This window comes from Sus scrofa, chromosome 12, assembly GCF_054392235.1.
Source record: "Sus scrofa isolate SSC_HxYL_T2T_F1_AM1 chromosome 12, Sscrofa_HxYL_maternal_Yorkshire_Landrace_v2.0, whole genome shotgun sequence".
Classification (NCBI taxonomy): Eukaryota; Metazoa; Chordata; class Mammalia; order Artiodactyla; family Suidae; genus Sus; species Sus scrofa.
In genome coordinates this window covers 50,272,584-50,288,994 of record NC_139394.1, presented here as the reverse complement: position 1 = coordinate 50,288,994, position 16,411 = coordinate 50,272,584, and the positions used below count along the sequence as shown (strand labels likewise).

The window sequence follows — 16,411 nt, the reverse complement described above, 5'->3', positions numbered from 1 at the left end:
CGCCAGATTTGTTTCCACTGAGCTACGATAGGGACTCATCTCTTGGTAATTTCCAATGTTCTGAGCAAGTTGACTGTTTGCCTTGTTTGTTTGTTTGTTTATTTGTTTTTGAACTAACAATGTGTGAAGTTACTTGATGAGGGGTGGTTATATCCAGTCTGGTGTATGCCCTTGTTACAGTAGAATAGTAAGCATTCTACCTTTAACTACCATTAGATGCCACTATTCAGGATAACTGTATTACCCTTTCATTACCGTTGCTGAATAAGCAATGTGTATCTTGAAATTTTGGCAGTGAATACCATTGAAATAATCATAATTGAACATTTTCTTCCCTTAAAAAAGTCACTTTTACCTTAGGCCTAAAATGCCTTGACATATGATTTTTGGGAGGGTTTTTTTGGTTTGGGTTTTGGGGGAGCTTGGCGGGGGGGGGGGTGTGTGCCACAGAGTGCAGTGGCTCGATGTGGCATCTCAGTTCCCAGACTAGGAACTGAACTCAGGCTGCAGTAGTGAAAGCACCAAGTCCTGGTCACTAGACTACCAGCCAACTCCCCATACAGAGTCTCTTTTAAAAGTCTCTTTGTTGAGGAGTACCTGTCGTGGCTCACTGGAAACGAATCTGACTAGCATCTGTGAGGACGCAGGTTCAATCCCTGGCCTTGCTCAGTGGGTTAAGGACTTAGCATTGCTGTGAGCTGTGGTGTAGGTCACAGACATGGCTCGGATCTGGCTTTGCTGTGGCTGTGGTGTATAGGCCGGCAGCTACAGCTCCAGTTTGACCCCTAGCCTGAACCTCCGTATGCAGCAGGTGTGGCCCTAAAAAGCAAAAAATAAAATAAAAATTAAAAAATATATAAAAGTCTGTTTAAGTAAAATGAAAAGAAAGAAAGGGAAGCAGATCATTCATTGGCCTAATCATTGTAATATTAATCTAAGGATGAAAGAAAAAAGTGTTTGGGGGATCTTGTGTTAGAAACAATTCTCTGACTTGGTTTTTCTTGTGTGCCAGAGGAATTTTCCACTCCTTTGGCACACATTTTTTTTTCTTTTTTTTTTTTCTTTTTTTAAGGCTTTCACCTGAGACATATGGAAGTTTCTGAACTAGGAGTCGAATCAGAGCTGCAGTTGCCAGCCTCCCCACAGCCACAGCAATACCAGATCTGAGCCATGTTTATGACCTATATACCACAGCTCATGGCAACACGAGATCCTTAACCCACTGAGCAAGGCAAGGGATAAAACCCGAGTCCTCATGGATACTAGTCAGGTTCATTACTGTTAGCCATGATGGGAACTCCCTGTCACTAATTTAAGGGGGTAGAAATCACACACACACACAAAAAAGATGACACAGGATATTACTTTATTATAAGCTATGAGAAAAGATAGGCCTTCTTCTGCAGTTCCCTCCCTGCCCACCCCCATCCTGGGATATAGATACCAAAGGCAGATTCTTAGTTTAGAGATAGCAGCTTATAGCAGAAATACAGACCTGAGTTCAAATCCTCACTCCAGCATTTATTGGCTTTGTGACCTTTAGTAACTCCCACGGGGTTTCAGTGCACATTAAATAAAATAGCATATTGGGAGTTCCCTTTGTGGCTTAGTGGTAACGAACTAGACTAGTAACCATGAGGATGCGGATTCAACCAGTAGGTTAAGGATCCGGAATTGCTGTGAGCTGTGGGGTGAGTCACAGATTCTGCTTAGATCCCATGTTGCTGTGACTGTGGTGTAGATTGACAGCTGCAGCTCCATTTCGACCCCTAAGCTGGAAATTTCTATATGCCTCAGGTGCAGCCCTGAAATGCAAAAAATAAAGAGAATAAAATAACACAATATATATAAAGTATCTGGCCCATAATGGTGGTTTAAAAAAAAAGATAGCTCACCCAATGTAACTGGTTTGGACGCTATTTGTACTCTCTAAGAAAGCATCAAGGGTATTTTTATTTCTCATTACAGTTTTCACAGGTAGAATAATCTACCAAAGAGATGAAAACAATTTGTATTATCCTTCTTTGGTCTGCTTGTTTTAGTATGAGGGGAAGGATATTAAGCTTGTAATAACCCATACATATATAAAAGGGTACTCAACTGTAGTAGTAGTGAAGGCACAGCAAATCAGGACCATAATGAGATAGAACACTAGATTGGCAAGAAGGAAGGAAGGAAAGAAGGAAGGACAAAGGAAGGAAGGTAGGAAGGAAGGAAGAAAGCATCTGATGATTCCATCTGTTGGCTAGGATTTCGAACAACTGAAACTCTCACTCTTTCCTGATGAGAATATAAATCAGCACAACCACTTTAGCACTGCCTGGTAAATTTGAATCTTTATTTACTCTATGACCTTGCAATTTTAGTCCTAAGTATACATGTAGCTTGTTGATATTCTTGTGTATGTACATCAAAAGCCATGTACAAGAATGTTATAGCAGTATGGTTGATGTCACCAAAAATTGGAACAATCCAATCTATTTAAATGGAATGGGTAAACTTTAATATATTCATATGATGGAGTTCCCATTGTGGCTCATTGGTTAATGAATCCAACTAGGAACCATGAGGTTGCAGGTTCGATCCCTGGCCTTGCTCAGTGGGTTAAGGATCCGGCATTGCTGTGAGCTGTGGTGTAGGTTGCAGACATGGCTCGGATCCCACGTTGCTGTGGCTCTGGTGTAGACCGGTGGCTACAGCTCCGATTGGACCCCTAGCCTGGGAATCTCCATATGCCACAGGAGCAGCCCAAGAAATGGCAAAAAGACCAAAAAAAAAAAATATATATATATATATATACACACACACACACACACACATACACACACACACACATACATATACACATACCTTCAAACAGTGAGCATAAGTCTGGAATAGTTATGTTAATATCAGATGAAGTAGATTTCAAGACATGTCTTACTTGAAGATAAAGCCATCTTGAAAAAGAAGAATCAGAGTTCTGTCGTGGCACTGTGGAAACAAATCTGACTAGTATCCATGAGGACGCAGGTTTGATCCCTGGCTTCACTCAGTGGGTTAAGGATCTGGCGTTGCCATGAGCTATGGTGTAGGTCACTGATGTGGCTCAGATCTGGCGTTGCTGTGGCTGTGGCATAGGCTGGCAGCTACAGCTCCTATTTGACCCCTAGCCTAGGATCCTCCATATGCCATGGGTGCGGCCCTAAAAGCAAAAGGAAAAGGGAAAAAAAGGACATCATTTCTTTTCCTTTTAACACTTTTCTTTTCAGTCCCTAAAGGGCATACTTCTGAACCTAAAACGTCTTCTACAGATAGAGTGTAAAATACCATGACACTTTCCCTCCCTCTGAGGGTTGAATCTTTGCTGTCTTCTTCCCTTTGTGCAAAGTAATGGGCATGCCTGAAATCAATAATGAAAATAAAATGGAAATAAAAGTCATGAGCTGGCCATGGCTGCCCTGGAATGGAGGCAGAATGTTGTAGACGTGAGTGGGGGTGGTTCCATAAACTTGAAAATGGAGGTGAGTTATTGGCAGACAGTACACCTGTGGTTTGAGATTATTTTTCTCCTCCTATTTTTGTGTTTGCCAAATAGGGCAAAATAGAAAATGTCAGCAAACAAATTTAAAGAAAAAGTTAGCACCTCAGTGTCATTAATTCTCTCATCTTTTCTCACTTTATCTTCATGTTGCTCTTCTTCTTCATCCCTGGGCCCATGAAGGTCTGTATAGTATTTTAACATATAATAATTCCTAATTTAGGCCAGAGAGGGGTAAATTACATGCTTTTTCAATGTATTGGGAGGCAGTATTTTATCAATTTTAATTCTGTCTTCTCCATGAGTTTCCTTGAACACCTAACTTCTTTCCTTTTTGTGAATTTCAATTTGTATATTGAGCCTAAATTGTCATAAGTATAACACCCTCAATTATTTTATATACCACTAAATATTAGGAAAAAATATTGGAGTTCCTGTCCTGGCTTATCAGAAACAAATCTGACTGGCATTCATGAGAACGCAGTTTCATTCCCTGGCCTTGCTCAGTGGGTTAAGGATCCAGCGTTGCCGTGAGCTGTGGTGTAGTTTGCAGATGTGGCTCAGATTCTGCTTTGCTGTGGCTGTGGTGTTGGCCAGCAGTTACAGCTCTGATTCAACCTCTAGCCTGGGAACCTCCATGTGCCTCAGGTGTGGCCCTAAAAAGACAATATATATATATATATATATATATATATATATATATATTACAATTAAACCACGATTCAATGCTTTTCAAACACATTGATTGTAGATGCGTTCTAAGGGGTGGGTGTGTGTGTGTGTGTGTGTGTCAGAATCAGTGAAGGCTATGGTACCATCAGCCTTCTGTGTTTATAAGGATTAAGTTGGACAGTGTACTTAAAGTGTTGAGCAAGGCACTTGGCATGTTATAAATAATAAGTAGTGACCTTTAAGGTGATGGTGATGGTGATTTGAGCATGAGTACTTTGTGAAATGGTATTCATTGTTTAGGTTGTTCTTTGGGGATCAGAATCATTAGTAGATCACCTTGATGAGATTTATTGGTAGAAGTCAGAATGCCCATTCATTTTAATTTAGAGTAACACAGCAATATGTTAATATACCATCTTCAGTGGTTTTCAGAGGAAATTTTTTTCATCATGAGCACTTGGTTATCAAAAAATTTTGTTTGGAAATTCCCTCTGTGGCATAGTGGTTAGAGATCCAGAATTGCCACAGCTGTGGCATAGCCCACAGGAACTTCCATATGCCCTGGGTATGGCCAAAAAAAATCATTTGTAGACTGTTGTTAAAGTTTCCTCCAGGAATAAATTATGTTGATATATGTTAACCCCCTGGGTTGACTGGAATAACTTTTTATGGAGAGAATTTAGTTCAGGTCCACATCATCAATGAGATATTCCTACATGTAAAGCTTAGTAAAATTGTATTGTTGGTATTGAGACTTAAGGGTTTAAATTATTTTCTCTTTTTTTCTTGTCTATACAGGAGGCAGACAGTGGGGAGGAGGAATGCCGATCACAGCCCAGGAGGTATGTTGGTTCATTACATCTTACATTATTTCTATACTTAGAGTTTTTCTCATTCTCTTTCAGTCTTATCAGATTAGTTTATCCTGGTTTTCCAAGATACTTAATTGGTCTGTCAAAATGGGACTGCTTTAAGAATCCAGTTACTGGACTTCCCGTCGTGGCGCAGTGGTTAACGAATCCGACTGGGAACCATGAGGTTGCGGGTTCAGTCCCTGCCCTTGCTCAGTGGGTTAACGATCCGGCGTTGCCGTGAGCTGTGGTGTAGGTTGTAGATGCGGCTCGGATCCTGCATTGCTGTGGCTGTGGCGTAGACCGGTGGCTACCACTCTGATTGGACCCCTAGCCTGGGAACCTCCATATGCCACAGGAGCGGCCCAAAGAAATAGCAAAAAAAAAAGTCAAATCCTGACTCTTCTACTAGCTACATGGCTCTTAACAATGATACTTATCCACCAAAGGTGTTGTGAAGATTATACAAAATGATCTCTGTAAAGTGCCCGATACATAGCAGCTATTCTAGAAGGTAGCCACTTATTATTGTTAGACTCTGTATTTTCTAAAAAAAAAGAAAAAAGAATCCAGTTACTGATTCAGAAAGATTTTAAATGGTAGATTGAATTATGTTTTACACCTAAAACTGATAAAATGTTGTATGTCAGTTATATCTTAATAAGTAAATTTAACTAATTAATTCAATTAAATGCTAGGGTTTTGTTTTTTTGCTTTGTTGTTGTTGTTTTGTCTTTTTGCCATTTCTTGGGCCACTCCCACGGCATATGGAGGTTCCCAGGCTAGGGGTCTAATCGGAGGTGTAGCCACTGGCCTACACCACAGCCACAGCAACACAGGATCCAAGCCGAGTCTGCGACCTACACCACAGCTCACCGCAACGCCGGATCGTTAACCCACTGAGCAAGGCTAGGAATTGAACCCGCAACCTCATGGTTCCTAGTTGGATTCGTTAACCACTGCGCCACGACGGGAACTCCTTTTTTTTTTTTTTTTTTTTTTTTTTTTTTTTTTTTTTAATGCAGGAAGGCCATTATTGGCCCAGCTTTGACCCACATCTTTAGAACTATCTTGGGTAATAATAAAGTGAATTTTCCTGCCTTTTAGGAAAATGTCAACTAAAGATCTTTTCAGTCTTCAGTTTTGTACTTACATCTGTCATTCATTATGATAAGTTTTGGCAGTTTTCACAGATCGGTTAATATTTAACTTCCTAAATAGTAGGGATATACTAAGTAATTTACCAGTCTTCTAAAATCCAATGAAATGGTTTTTTCTTCCTCTCATGGAATAGTGACCATGTTATAAGGATACCAATACCTGCTGCCAGTAAAAGAAAAAAAATAGGAGTTCCTGTCATAGCTCAGCGTGTTAAGAACCTGACTAGTATCCATGAGGATGTGGGTTTGATCCCTGACCTTGCTCAGTGGGTTAAGGATCCGGCATTGCCATGAGCTGTGGTGTAGGTCACAGACCCAGCTCAGATCTGGCATTGCTGTGGCTGTGGTGTAGGCTGGCAGCTGTAGCTCTGATTCAACCCCTAGCCTGGGAACTTCCATATGCCACAGGTGGTGTGGCCCTAAAAAAAAAAAAAAAGTGTGTGTGTGAGAGAGTATGTATATCTGGAAGTACATAATAACATTTCTGCTCTCTTCTTTAAAATGGTTTTTTATATTTGCTGTGGGTTTGTCATAAATGGCTTTTATTATGTTAAGGTATGTTCCCTCAATACCCACTTTGGTAAGTTTTTATCACGAGTGGATGTTGGACTTGGTCAGATGCTTTTTCTGGATCTGTTGAGATGATCATGTGGCTTTTGACTTTTCTTTTGTTGATGTGGCGTATGATGTTGATTGATTTGCGTATGTTGAACCATCCTTGTGAACTTGGGATGAATCCCACTTGGTCGTGGTGTATGATCTTTTTTAATATGTTGTTGAATTCAGATGGCTAAAATTTTTTTGAGAATTTTTGTGTCTATATTCATCAAAGATATTGGCCTATAGTTTTCTTTTTTGGTGGTATCTTTATCTGGTTTTGGTATTAGGGTGATGGTGAAGGCAAAAGACCCGAATAGACATTTCTCCAAAGAAGATAGACAGCCAACAAGCACATGAAAAATGCTCAATATCACTGATTATTAGATAAATGCAAATCAAAAATTACCATAAGATATCACCTCACAACAGTCAGAATGGCCATCATTAATAAGTCCACAAATAGCAAATGCTGGAGGGGGTGTGGAGAAAAGGGAACCCTCCTGCACTGTTGGTGGGAATGTAAGCTGGTACAACCACTATGCAGAACAGTATGGAGGTACCTTAGAAAACTATACATAGAACTACCATATGACCCAGCAATCCCACTCTTGGGCATATTTCCGGACAAAACTTTCCTTGAAAAAGACACATGCACCTGCATGTTCATTGCTGCACTATTCACAATAGCCAAGACAGGGAAACAACTTAAATGTCCATTGACAGATGATTGGCTTAAGAAGATATGGTGTATATACACAATGAATACTACTCAGCCATAAAAAAGAACAAAATAATGCCATTTGCAGCAACATGGATAGAACTAGAGACTCTCACACTGAGTGAAGTAAGTCAGAAAGAGAAAGACAAATACCATATGATATCACTTACATCTGGAATCTAATATACAGCACAAATGAACCTATTCACAGAAAAGAAAATCATGGCCATGGAGAAGAGACTTGTGGTTGCCAAGGGGAAGAGGGAGGGAGTGGGATGTACTGGGAATTGAGGGTTAATAGATGCAAACTACTGCCTTTGGAATGGATAAACAATGAGATCCCGCTCTATAGCCATGGGAACTCTGTCTAGTCACTTATGATGGAGCATGATAATGTGAGAAAAAAGAATGTGTACATGTATGTGTGACTGGGTCACCTTGCTGTGCAGTAGGAAATTGACAGAACACTGTAAACTAGCTATAATGGAAAAAATAAAAATCATTATAAATGAAAAAAAACTGACATAGAAATAAAGCCTTAAGATACTATCACACACACAAAAAAAAGTTTTTTAAATCAACTCCCTCCCACAAGAAATAGTTCTGGTAATGGTCATTTAGATGTTATCAAACTTGTGTTTTCTGAACTCAATCATGAGAGCTATTCTAGATGATGCAGAGAAAGGATACAATAAACATGCTCATTGTAGAGAAGCAGGCTAAAGGATATGCTTCCTCAGTGATAAATTATCATGTTTTTGTTGATGTATAATTTACTCTTCTAAACTATAACTTAATATAAAAATCATTCCTTTTCATCAGTAACTGAGGTTATTGGCAATATTTTTCATGTCTTATCATTGAAATTTAGGGTTAAAGCTTAATTTCTCACTGTCTCTTGGGGAATTGCTGACAGTGAAGTGTTACTCTTTTGCTTAGGGCTAAGAGACAGAAATCTAGAAGACATTTTAGCTGAATGTTTACCAGAGACGTCATAAACTTATTCTCATTAGAGTGAAAAAAAGGATTCCATCTGATTCATAAATTTTCTAATAGGTCAGATTTAAAGATCTCTGGGTTAATCTCTTTATGTACTGACTTGGCACCTACTGGGGTAATTGTTGTCCCAAAAAATTGCACAATGATGAGGCAATTCTCTTATTCACAGGACTGAATTGTCAAGCCACTAAAAACCATAACAATCCCTGTTTTTTCTATATTTTTTTTTTTTTGGTCTTTTTGTCTTTTTTTTGTTGTTGTTGTTGTTGTTGCTATTTCTTGGGCCGCTCCTGCGGCATATGGAGGTTCCCAGGCTAGGGGCTGAATCGGAGCTGTAGCCACCGGCCTACGCCAGAGCCACAGCAACGTGGGATCCGAGCCGCGTCTGCAACCTACACCACAGCTCACAGCAACGCCGGATCGTTAACCCACTGAGCAAGGGCAGGGACCGAACCCGCAACCTCATGGTTCTTAGTCGGATTCGTTAACCACTGCGCCACGACGGGAACTCCCAATCCCTGTTTTTAAAGTTGTTGGCAATAAATCATTACTATGGCTAGTGGAGGATTTTTGTGGGCTTCTTCTCCTTCACAAGAAAATTATCATTTATATAAATAAGAAATGAAGCATCCATTTTTTAAAAATCAAAATTTGGAGTTCCTGCTGTGGCACCGCAGCAAGTTAAGATCTGGTGTTGTCTCTGGCAGGATCAATATTGCTGCAGCTGTGGTGTAAAGGTCACAGCTGTGGCTTAGATTCTATCCCTAGCTAGGGAACTTCCATATGCCCCAGGTACAGCCAAAAAGAAAAAAAAAAAAATCAAAATTTGCTAGTGTGTTGTAATTTCTTACATTCAGTGTGTTTTCCAGGCCTTTTCTAAATCTAATTGCTCTAGTCTGACTTAGAACAAAGAAACTTCTCTTAAGTGCCAGTTGAATTCCCCTTATATTGCCAAGAGGCTGATCTTTTTTTTTTTCTTTTTTAGGGCCACACCTGCAGCACATGGATGTTCCTAGGCTAGGGGTATAATCAGAGCTACAGCTGCTGACTTATGCCACAGCCACAGCAATGCAGGAACTGAGCCTCATCTGTGACCTATACCATAGCTCACAGCAACACCAGATCCTTAGCCCACTGAGTGAGGCCAGGGGTCGAACCTGAAACCTTATAGTTACTAGTTGGATTCATTTCCGCTGCACCACAATGGGAACTCCCAAGAGATTGATCTTTATGTGTTTGGCTGCTACAGGTGGTTCTGGCATTCTCCATCACTCACTGTAGAATAAACCAACACTGAGGCGCTCCCTTGTGGTTCAGCAGGTTAAGCATCTGGCATTGTCACTGCTGTGGCACAGGTTCAGTCCCTGGCCTGGGAACTTCCACAGGCAGTGAGCACAGCCAAGGGGGTAAAAAAACCCAACATTGAGTTAGCATCTTTTCACTGGCTGTGCCTGAATCCTCTTGTCAATTGTGGGTTCAATTGTGGTTTGTGGAAATTGAATATTAATCAGCATATCATTGAAACTAATACCAGTTCCAGAGTTCCCGTCATGGTGCAGAAGAAACAAATCTGACTAGGAACCGTGAGGTTGTGGGTTCGATCCCTGGCCTCACTCAGTGGGTTAAGGATCTGCTGTTGCTATGGCTGTGGTGTAGGATGAACAGAAGCTGTAGCTCCAATTTGACTCCTAGCCTGGGAACCTCCATATGCCATGGGCATGGCCCTAAAAAGACAAAAAAAAAATGAAACTAATACCAGTTCCAAGTAATAAAAAAGATGTTGCATTAATCTCTTATTTTAACCAAATATCATTTATTGAAAGTCACAAGTTAAAAGCAATCTTTTAGGATAATTAGCCCAAACTATGATGGCTTTAACAACCAATGCAAATAGGCAACAACAAAAAATAGATAAACTAGATTACATTAATATTTAAAGCTTCTGTGCATCAAATGACACAACACAGTCAAAAGGCATCCCACAGACTGGACAAAGATATATGCAAATCATATAGCTAATAAGGGGTTAATATCTAGAATGTATAAAGAACCCTTACAACTCAGCAAGAAAACAACATGTCTTAGTCTGCTTGGGCTCCTATAACAAAATGCTCTATAGATTGAGTGGCTTAAATTTCAGACATTTATTTCTCACAGTTCTGGAGGCTGGGAGTCCACAATCAGTGGCAGATTTGGTCCTGATGAGAACCCTCTTCCTGGCTTGTAGACAGCTGCCTTCCTACTGTGTCCTCACACTGGAAAAGAGAAGAGGTGCTACTTTCTTCCTCTTCTTGTATGTACACTAATCCTGTCCAATTGCCCTTACCCTTGTGATATCATCTAACCCTAATTACCTCCCAGAGACTCCCATCTCCAAATACCATCACACTGGAAGTTAGGGCTTCAATATAGAGACTTAGGGAGCATGTAAACACTCAGTCCATAGCACTCCACCCATGCTCCCAGATCCATGTCCTTCCTACATAAAAAATATATTCATTCCGTATATTCAAGCCCCAAAAGCCTTAGCTTATTCTAGCATCAACTCTAAAGTCTAAATATCATCTAAATAAGATAAGGGTGAGACTTGAGGCAAAATTCTCTCCAGCTAAAAACTGTGGAGTCAGATAAATTATGCATTTTAAAATGGTAGGAGTTCCCGTTGTGGCTCAGCAGAAATGAACCTGACTAATATCTATGAGGACACAGGATCAATCCCTGGCCTTGCTCAATGGGTTAAGGATCTGGCATTGCCGTGAGTTGTGATGTAGGTTGCAGATGCGGCTCAAGTCCCATGTTGCACTGGCTGTGGTGTAGGCCATCAACTACAGCTCCGATTTGACCCCTAGCTTAGGAACTTCCATATGCTGTGGCTGCGGCCCTAAAAAGAAAGAAAGGAAAAAAAAAAAAAGATAAGATACAATGCTAGTAAAAACAAAATAGAAAACAAACCAAGCAAAAACCAAACTAAAATACAATGGTAGGACAGACATAGGCTAGACGTTCCCATTCCAAAAAGGCAAAATGGGAAGGAAAGAAAAGATGACAGGCCCCAAGTAAATACAAAACTTAGTTATTCAAATCCCAGTAGATCTGAAACTTCAAGAATAATCCTCTTTGTTTCAATACTATGCCTTCTGAACCCAGTGGGGCAGTGGTCCTCCCTTCAGGACCCACTGGAGTGGTGGTGTCATCCCCAGGGCTCAGCTGAACAGCCCTTCACCTTTCTATCCTGTGGAATCCCACCTGTGCAGCATTCTAAAAGGGCTCACTTTGCACTTTGCTGGGTGGTGGTCCCTCCATTTGGAACCAGGGTGGAGACAGCCTTACCTGTTAGCCCTTGCACTGTAGGCATGTGGTAGGAGTAGCAGCCTTCATGATTTCTGAATCTTTTGGGGGCCTGCTTCTGTTTTCTTGAAGGATAATGCATGTTCGCAACCTCCCTTCATTCTGTCTCTCTCTCTCTCTCTCTTTTTTTGCTTCCTATAGGCCCAGCTGGCAGTATTTCTGCAGGTATTATCCCACCTCTATTTCTGGCTTCTGTTGAGAAGGTCTGTGGTTCACACTCACATTGATCTCCTTACTAAATGATCACTATACCCTTTGTGTTCTCTTCTGAACATATTTTCTCTTTTTTTTTTTTTGTGATATGGACAGGCTGAGAATTTTCAAATCTTTCAGTTCTGTTTCTTTTTTGCTTAACGGTTCCTTCTTCAATTCATTTCTCTCTTCTTGTACTTTACTATAAGCTATCAGGAAGAACTAGGCTGCTCCTTCAACACTGTGCTTAGCAATCTCCTGAGCTAAATATCCAGTTTCATTGCTCACAAGTTCTATTTTCCACCAGACATTAGGACATGAACACAATTTAGTCAAGTTCTTTGCTACTTTAAAAGAAGGGTTGCCTTTTCTCCATTTTCCAGTAACATTCCTCATTTCCATCTGAGACCTCTTCAGAATGGCTTTTACCATCCATATTTCAAGCAACATTCTGTTCATGACTATTTTGTATTATTTAAGATGTAGGGCTTTCTTCCAGTTCTCCTCTTTTCTTTCTGAGCTCTCACCAGATCTGCTTTTAACACTCCCTTCATGGCAATCTCAGCTTTTTGTAACATGCACCTCAAAACTCTTCCAGCCTCTAGCCATTACCTAGTTCCAAAGCTGCTCCACATTTTTAGGTATTCATTATAGCAGCATCCCACTTCTCAGTACCAAAATCTATATTAGTCAGTGTTTTCTGGAGAAGCAGAAAATATAGAGATACGTTTACTATAAGGAATTGGCTCACACAGTTATGGAAGCTGAGAAGTCCAAAGATCTGCAAGTTAGAGACCCAGTAGAGTTGATGACATAACTTCTAGTCCAAGTCTGAGTCTGAACTCGGGAGAAGACCACCAACTGATGTCATAGCTCAAAGACAGGCAGAGAGTGTGAATTCTTTCCTTCTCAGCCTTTTGTTCTATTTAGGTCTTAAATGGAATAATAAAGCCCTCCCATCTTGGGGAGAGGAATCTACTTTCTCAGTCTACTAATTCAAATATTAATCTCATCCAGAAACCCTCAGACACACCAAGAATTATGTTTAATCTAGTGTCTGGGCACCCTGTGGCCCAGTCAAGTTGGCACATAAAATTAACCATTATACAGCTTGATTAAAAAAATGTACACATTTCTCCAAAGTAGATATACAGTGGCTGATAAAAACACATGAAAAGATGTTCAACTCACTAATCATTAAGGAAATGCAAATCAAAACCACAATGAAATACAACCTCACACTCAGTAGGATGGCTCTATTCAAAAACCAGAAAAATAACGTGTTGGTAAGGATATGACGAAATTAGAACTTTTGTGCACTGTCAAGAATGTAAAATGGGAGTTCCTGTCATGGCTCAGTGGTTAATGAATCTGACTATGAGGAACCACGAGGTTGCGGGTTCGATCACTGGCCTTGCTCAGTGGGTTGAGGATCCGGCATTGCTGTGAGCTGTGGTGTAGGTTGAAGACGTGGCTCGGATATGGCGTTGCTGCTGCTGTGGCGTAGGCCAGTGGCTACAACTCCGATTTGACCCCTTGCCTGGGAACCTCATGTGCCATGGGTGTGGCCCTAGAAAAGACAAAAAATAATAATAATAATAATGTAAAATGGAACAATGTGATGGCCCTCAAAAAATTAGAAATTACTGTATATCATCCACCAATTTCATTTATGAGTTAATACCCAGAATAACTCAAAGCACTGTCTTGAGAAATTTGTACACCCGTTTTCATAGCACCATTATTCACAATAGTCAAAGGTGGAAGCAACTCAAGTATCTATAGACAAATAGATAAATCAAATGTAGTATATACATACAGTGGAATATGATTTAGCCTTAAAAAGGAAGGAAATTAGGCAATATGCTATAATATGGATGAACCCTGGGGACATTATAACTGAAATAAGCCAGTCACAAAAGGACACATATTGTATGATCCCACTTATATGAGATACCTACAGGAGTCAGATTTTCAGAAATGGAAAGTAGAATGTTGGTTACCAGAGGCTGGGGAAGGAGGGATGAAGGGTTACTGTTTAATAGGTACAGAGTTTCATTTTTGGAAGAGAAAAAATTTCTAGAGATGGATGGTAGTGATAGTTGCACCATAGTGTGAATTACTTAATGCACACTTAAAAATAGTTAAGAGGACAAATTTTATGTTATATTTATTTTACTACAATTAAAAAACAAACTAGGAGTTCCCATTGTGGCTCAGTGGATTATGAACCCGACTAGTATCCATGAGGATTTGGGTTTGATCCCTGGCCTCGCTCACTGGGTTAAAGATTTGGCATTGCCGTGAGCTGCAGTGTAGGTGCAGATGCAACTCAGATCTGGTATTGCTGTGGCTGTGGTGTAGGCTGGTGACTGCAGCTCCAATTCCACCCTTAGCCTAGGATCTTCCATAGGCCACAAGCATGGCCCTAAAAAGACAAAAAATTAATTAATTAAAATAAAAACCTGGTCGTGGCTCAGTGGTTAACGAACTTGACTAGTATCCATGATGATGCGGGTTCCATCCCTGGCCCTGCTCAGTGGGTTAAGGATCTGGTATTGCTTTGAGCTGTGGTGTAGGTCACAGACGTGGCTCGGTTCACCTGTTGCTGTAGCTATGGTGTAGTCTGGTAGCTTCAGCTCTGATTCGACCCCTAGCCTGGGAACCTCTATATGCCGAGGGTGTGGCCCTAAAAAGACAAAAAGATAAATAAAATAAAATAAAATAAAATAAAATAAAGTAAAGTAAAGTAAAGTAAAGTAAAATAAAATAAAATAAAATAAAATAATAAAATAAAATAAAAAATACTATGTAGTCCTGCCATACTAGCTCCTTTTTATAGCATTTAATTCTAGTGATACTTTGTCTTTCCCAGAAGATAGGCATGAAAAGATAACATAATTGTAGAACTAAAAATCAAGTTGTGTGTCACTACCATTTTGGTAAAAATATATATGGATGAAATTCCATTCCAGGCTTTTCTTTTGCATATTTATAAACTCATAGCTTTCGTCTTCTTGTGTCATGATCCTCTTTGCTGACTAGGGAATAGCCAGGAAGGTAACTATAAAATGGAGCCATATAACCATTTTGACTTATATCTGGTATGGGCTATCTAGTATGGGTCAACCTAATAAGCTTGTGAAATAATAAATATAAATGAACAAAAGAAAGACACCACTGAAATAAATATTCGAAATCCCAAGGCATCTTTTTTTTTTTTTTTTCTTTTGCTTTGCTTTTTAGGACCTCACTTGTGGCATATGCAAGTTCCCAGGCTAGGGGTCAAGTTGGAGCTGCTGCTGCCGGCCTACACCGCAGCCACAGCAACACGGGATCCGAGCTGCATCTGTGACTTATAGCACAGCTCATGGCAATGCCAGATACTTAACCCACTGAGCCAGGATAGGTATTAAATCCGCATCCTCATGGATACTAGTCGGGTTCATTACCACTGAGCCACAGCAGGAACTCCTTTTGCCATTTTTAATTACTGCAAACATGAAGTTTTCATGTTTGGCCTAAAACCTCTCCTGTTTTCAAGCCTAATTTCTTCCTCTTGAGTTTTTCATAGACATAAAGAATTACTCACCATCTACTGAAAAAATTCTTCACCTTTGAAAACATGTTATTTTCTCCAAAGTACTTCAGACCTAGCACTGAAAGTTTGTAGCAGGTGAGAGGGAGAGCAGTGTGGGCCAGAGGAGTATCAGAAAACACCCTAGAAGAGCTGGGACTTGAATGAGTGGGATTTAAATAGGAGAACAGAAGAAGAGCATTCCAAATAAAGGAGGATGGGGAGAGTGGGCCCAAAAGTCGGGAGGTAGGTACTTATGTGTCCCAGGGACAATGAGAAGATAATTGTCTATATCTTAAGGGCAGAGGAGTTTTGACTTGATAGATCTTTGCCTAGAATAATGACATGACTGCCAGAAAAGAGTCTGGCAATGTTATACAATATGAGAGGAAGGCAGAGAAATGACCCAGGAAGCTATTGCAGGCAAATGACCAGAGGTGAGCAGTCACCTCCCCATCTGACAGCAGCATGAAGACAGGGACTGTGTGACTCTTATCTCAGTATCTACAGCAACTAGCCAGTAGTTGGCACTCAGTAAATGCTTGTTGAATGAATGAATGAGAATAGAAGCATGGTTGATAATCTTTACTAGAAATGTTGAAAAAGAAAACTTGTATGAGGACATATGACGAGTTCACCTTTGAACATGTGAAACAACAGGTCAGTGGTCAAGTGGAAACAACTTGAAGATAGTTGAAAGAAAACATAGAATAAGGGCATGTCTTTGGGTAAGATAGAATTTCACAGTGGAACTGTGTTTCTAATGTATTCGTT

General features: G+C 40.2%; 1 protein-coding gene across 8 annotated transcripts in view; it reads left to right on the top strand.

Moving 5' to 3' along the window:
* The window catches only part of SSH2 (slingshot protein phosphatase 2), a 267,869-nt gene that overhangs the window by 100,184 nt on the left and 151,274 nt on the right, over positions 1–16,411 (top strand). For all 8 annotated transcript variants that reach the window (XR_014821493.1, XM_084985385.1, XM_084985388.1 and 5 more), the window contains one exon: positions 4,991–5,034. Coding sequence is in view for 7 of the 8 variants with exons in the window: in XM_084985385.1 (XP_084841511.1) it covers positions 4,991–5,034 (44 nt within the window). In the remaining variant the exon portion in view is untranslated. The remainder of the gene's footprint in view (positions 1–4,990; positions 5,035–16,411) is intronic.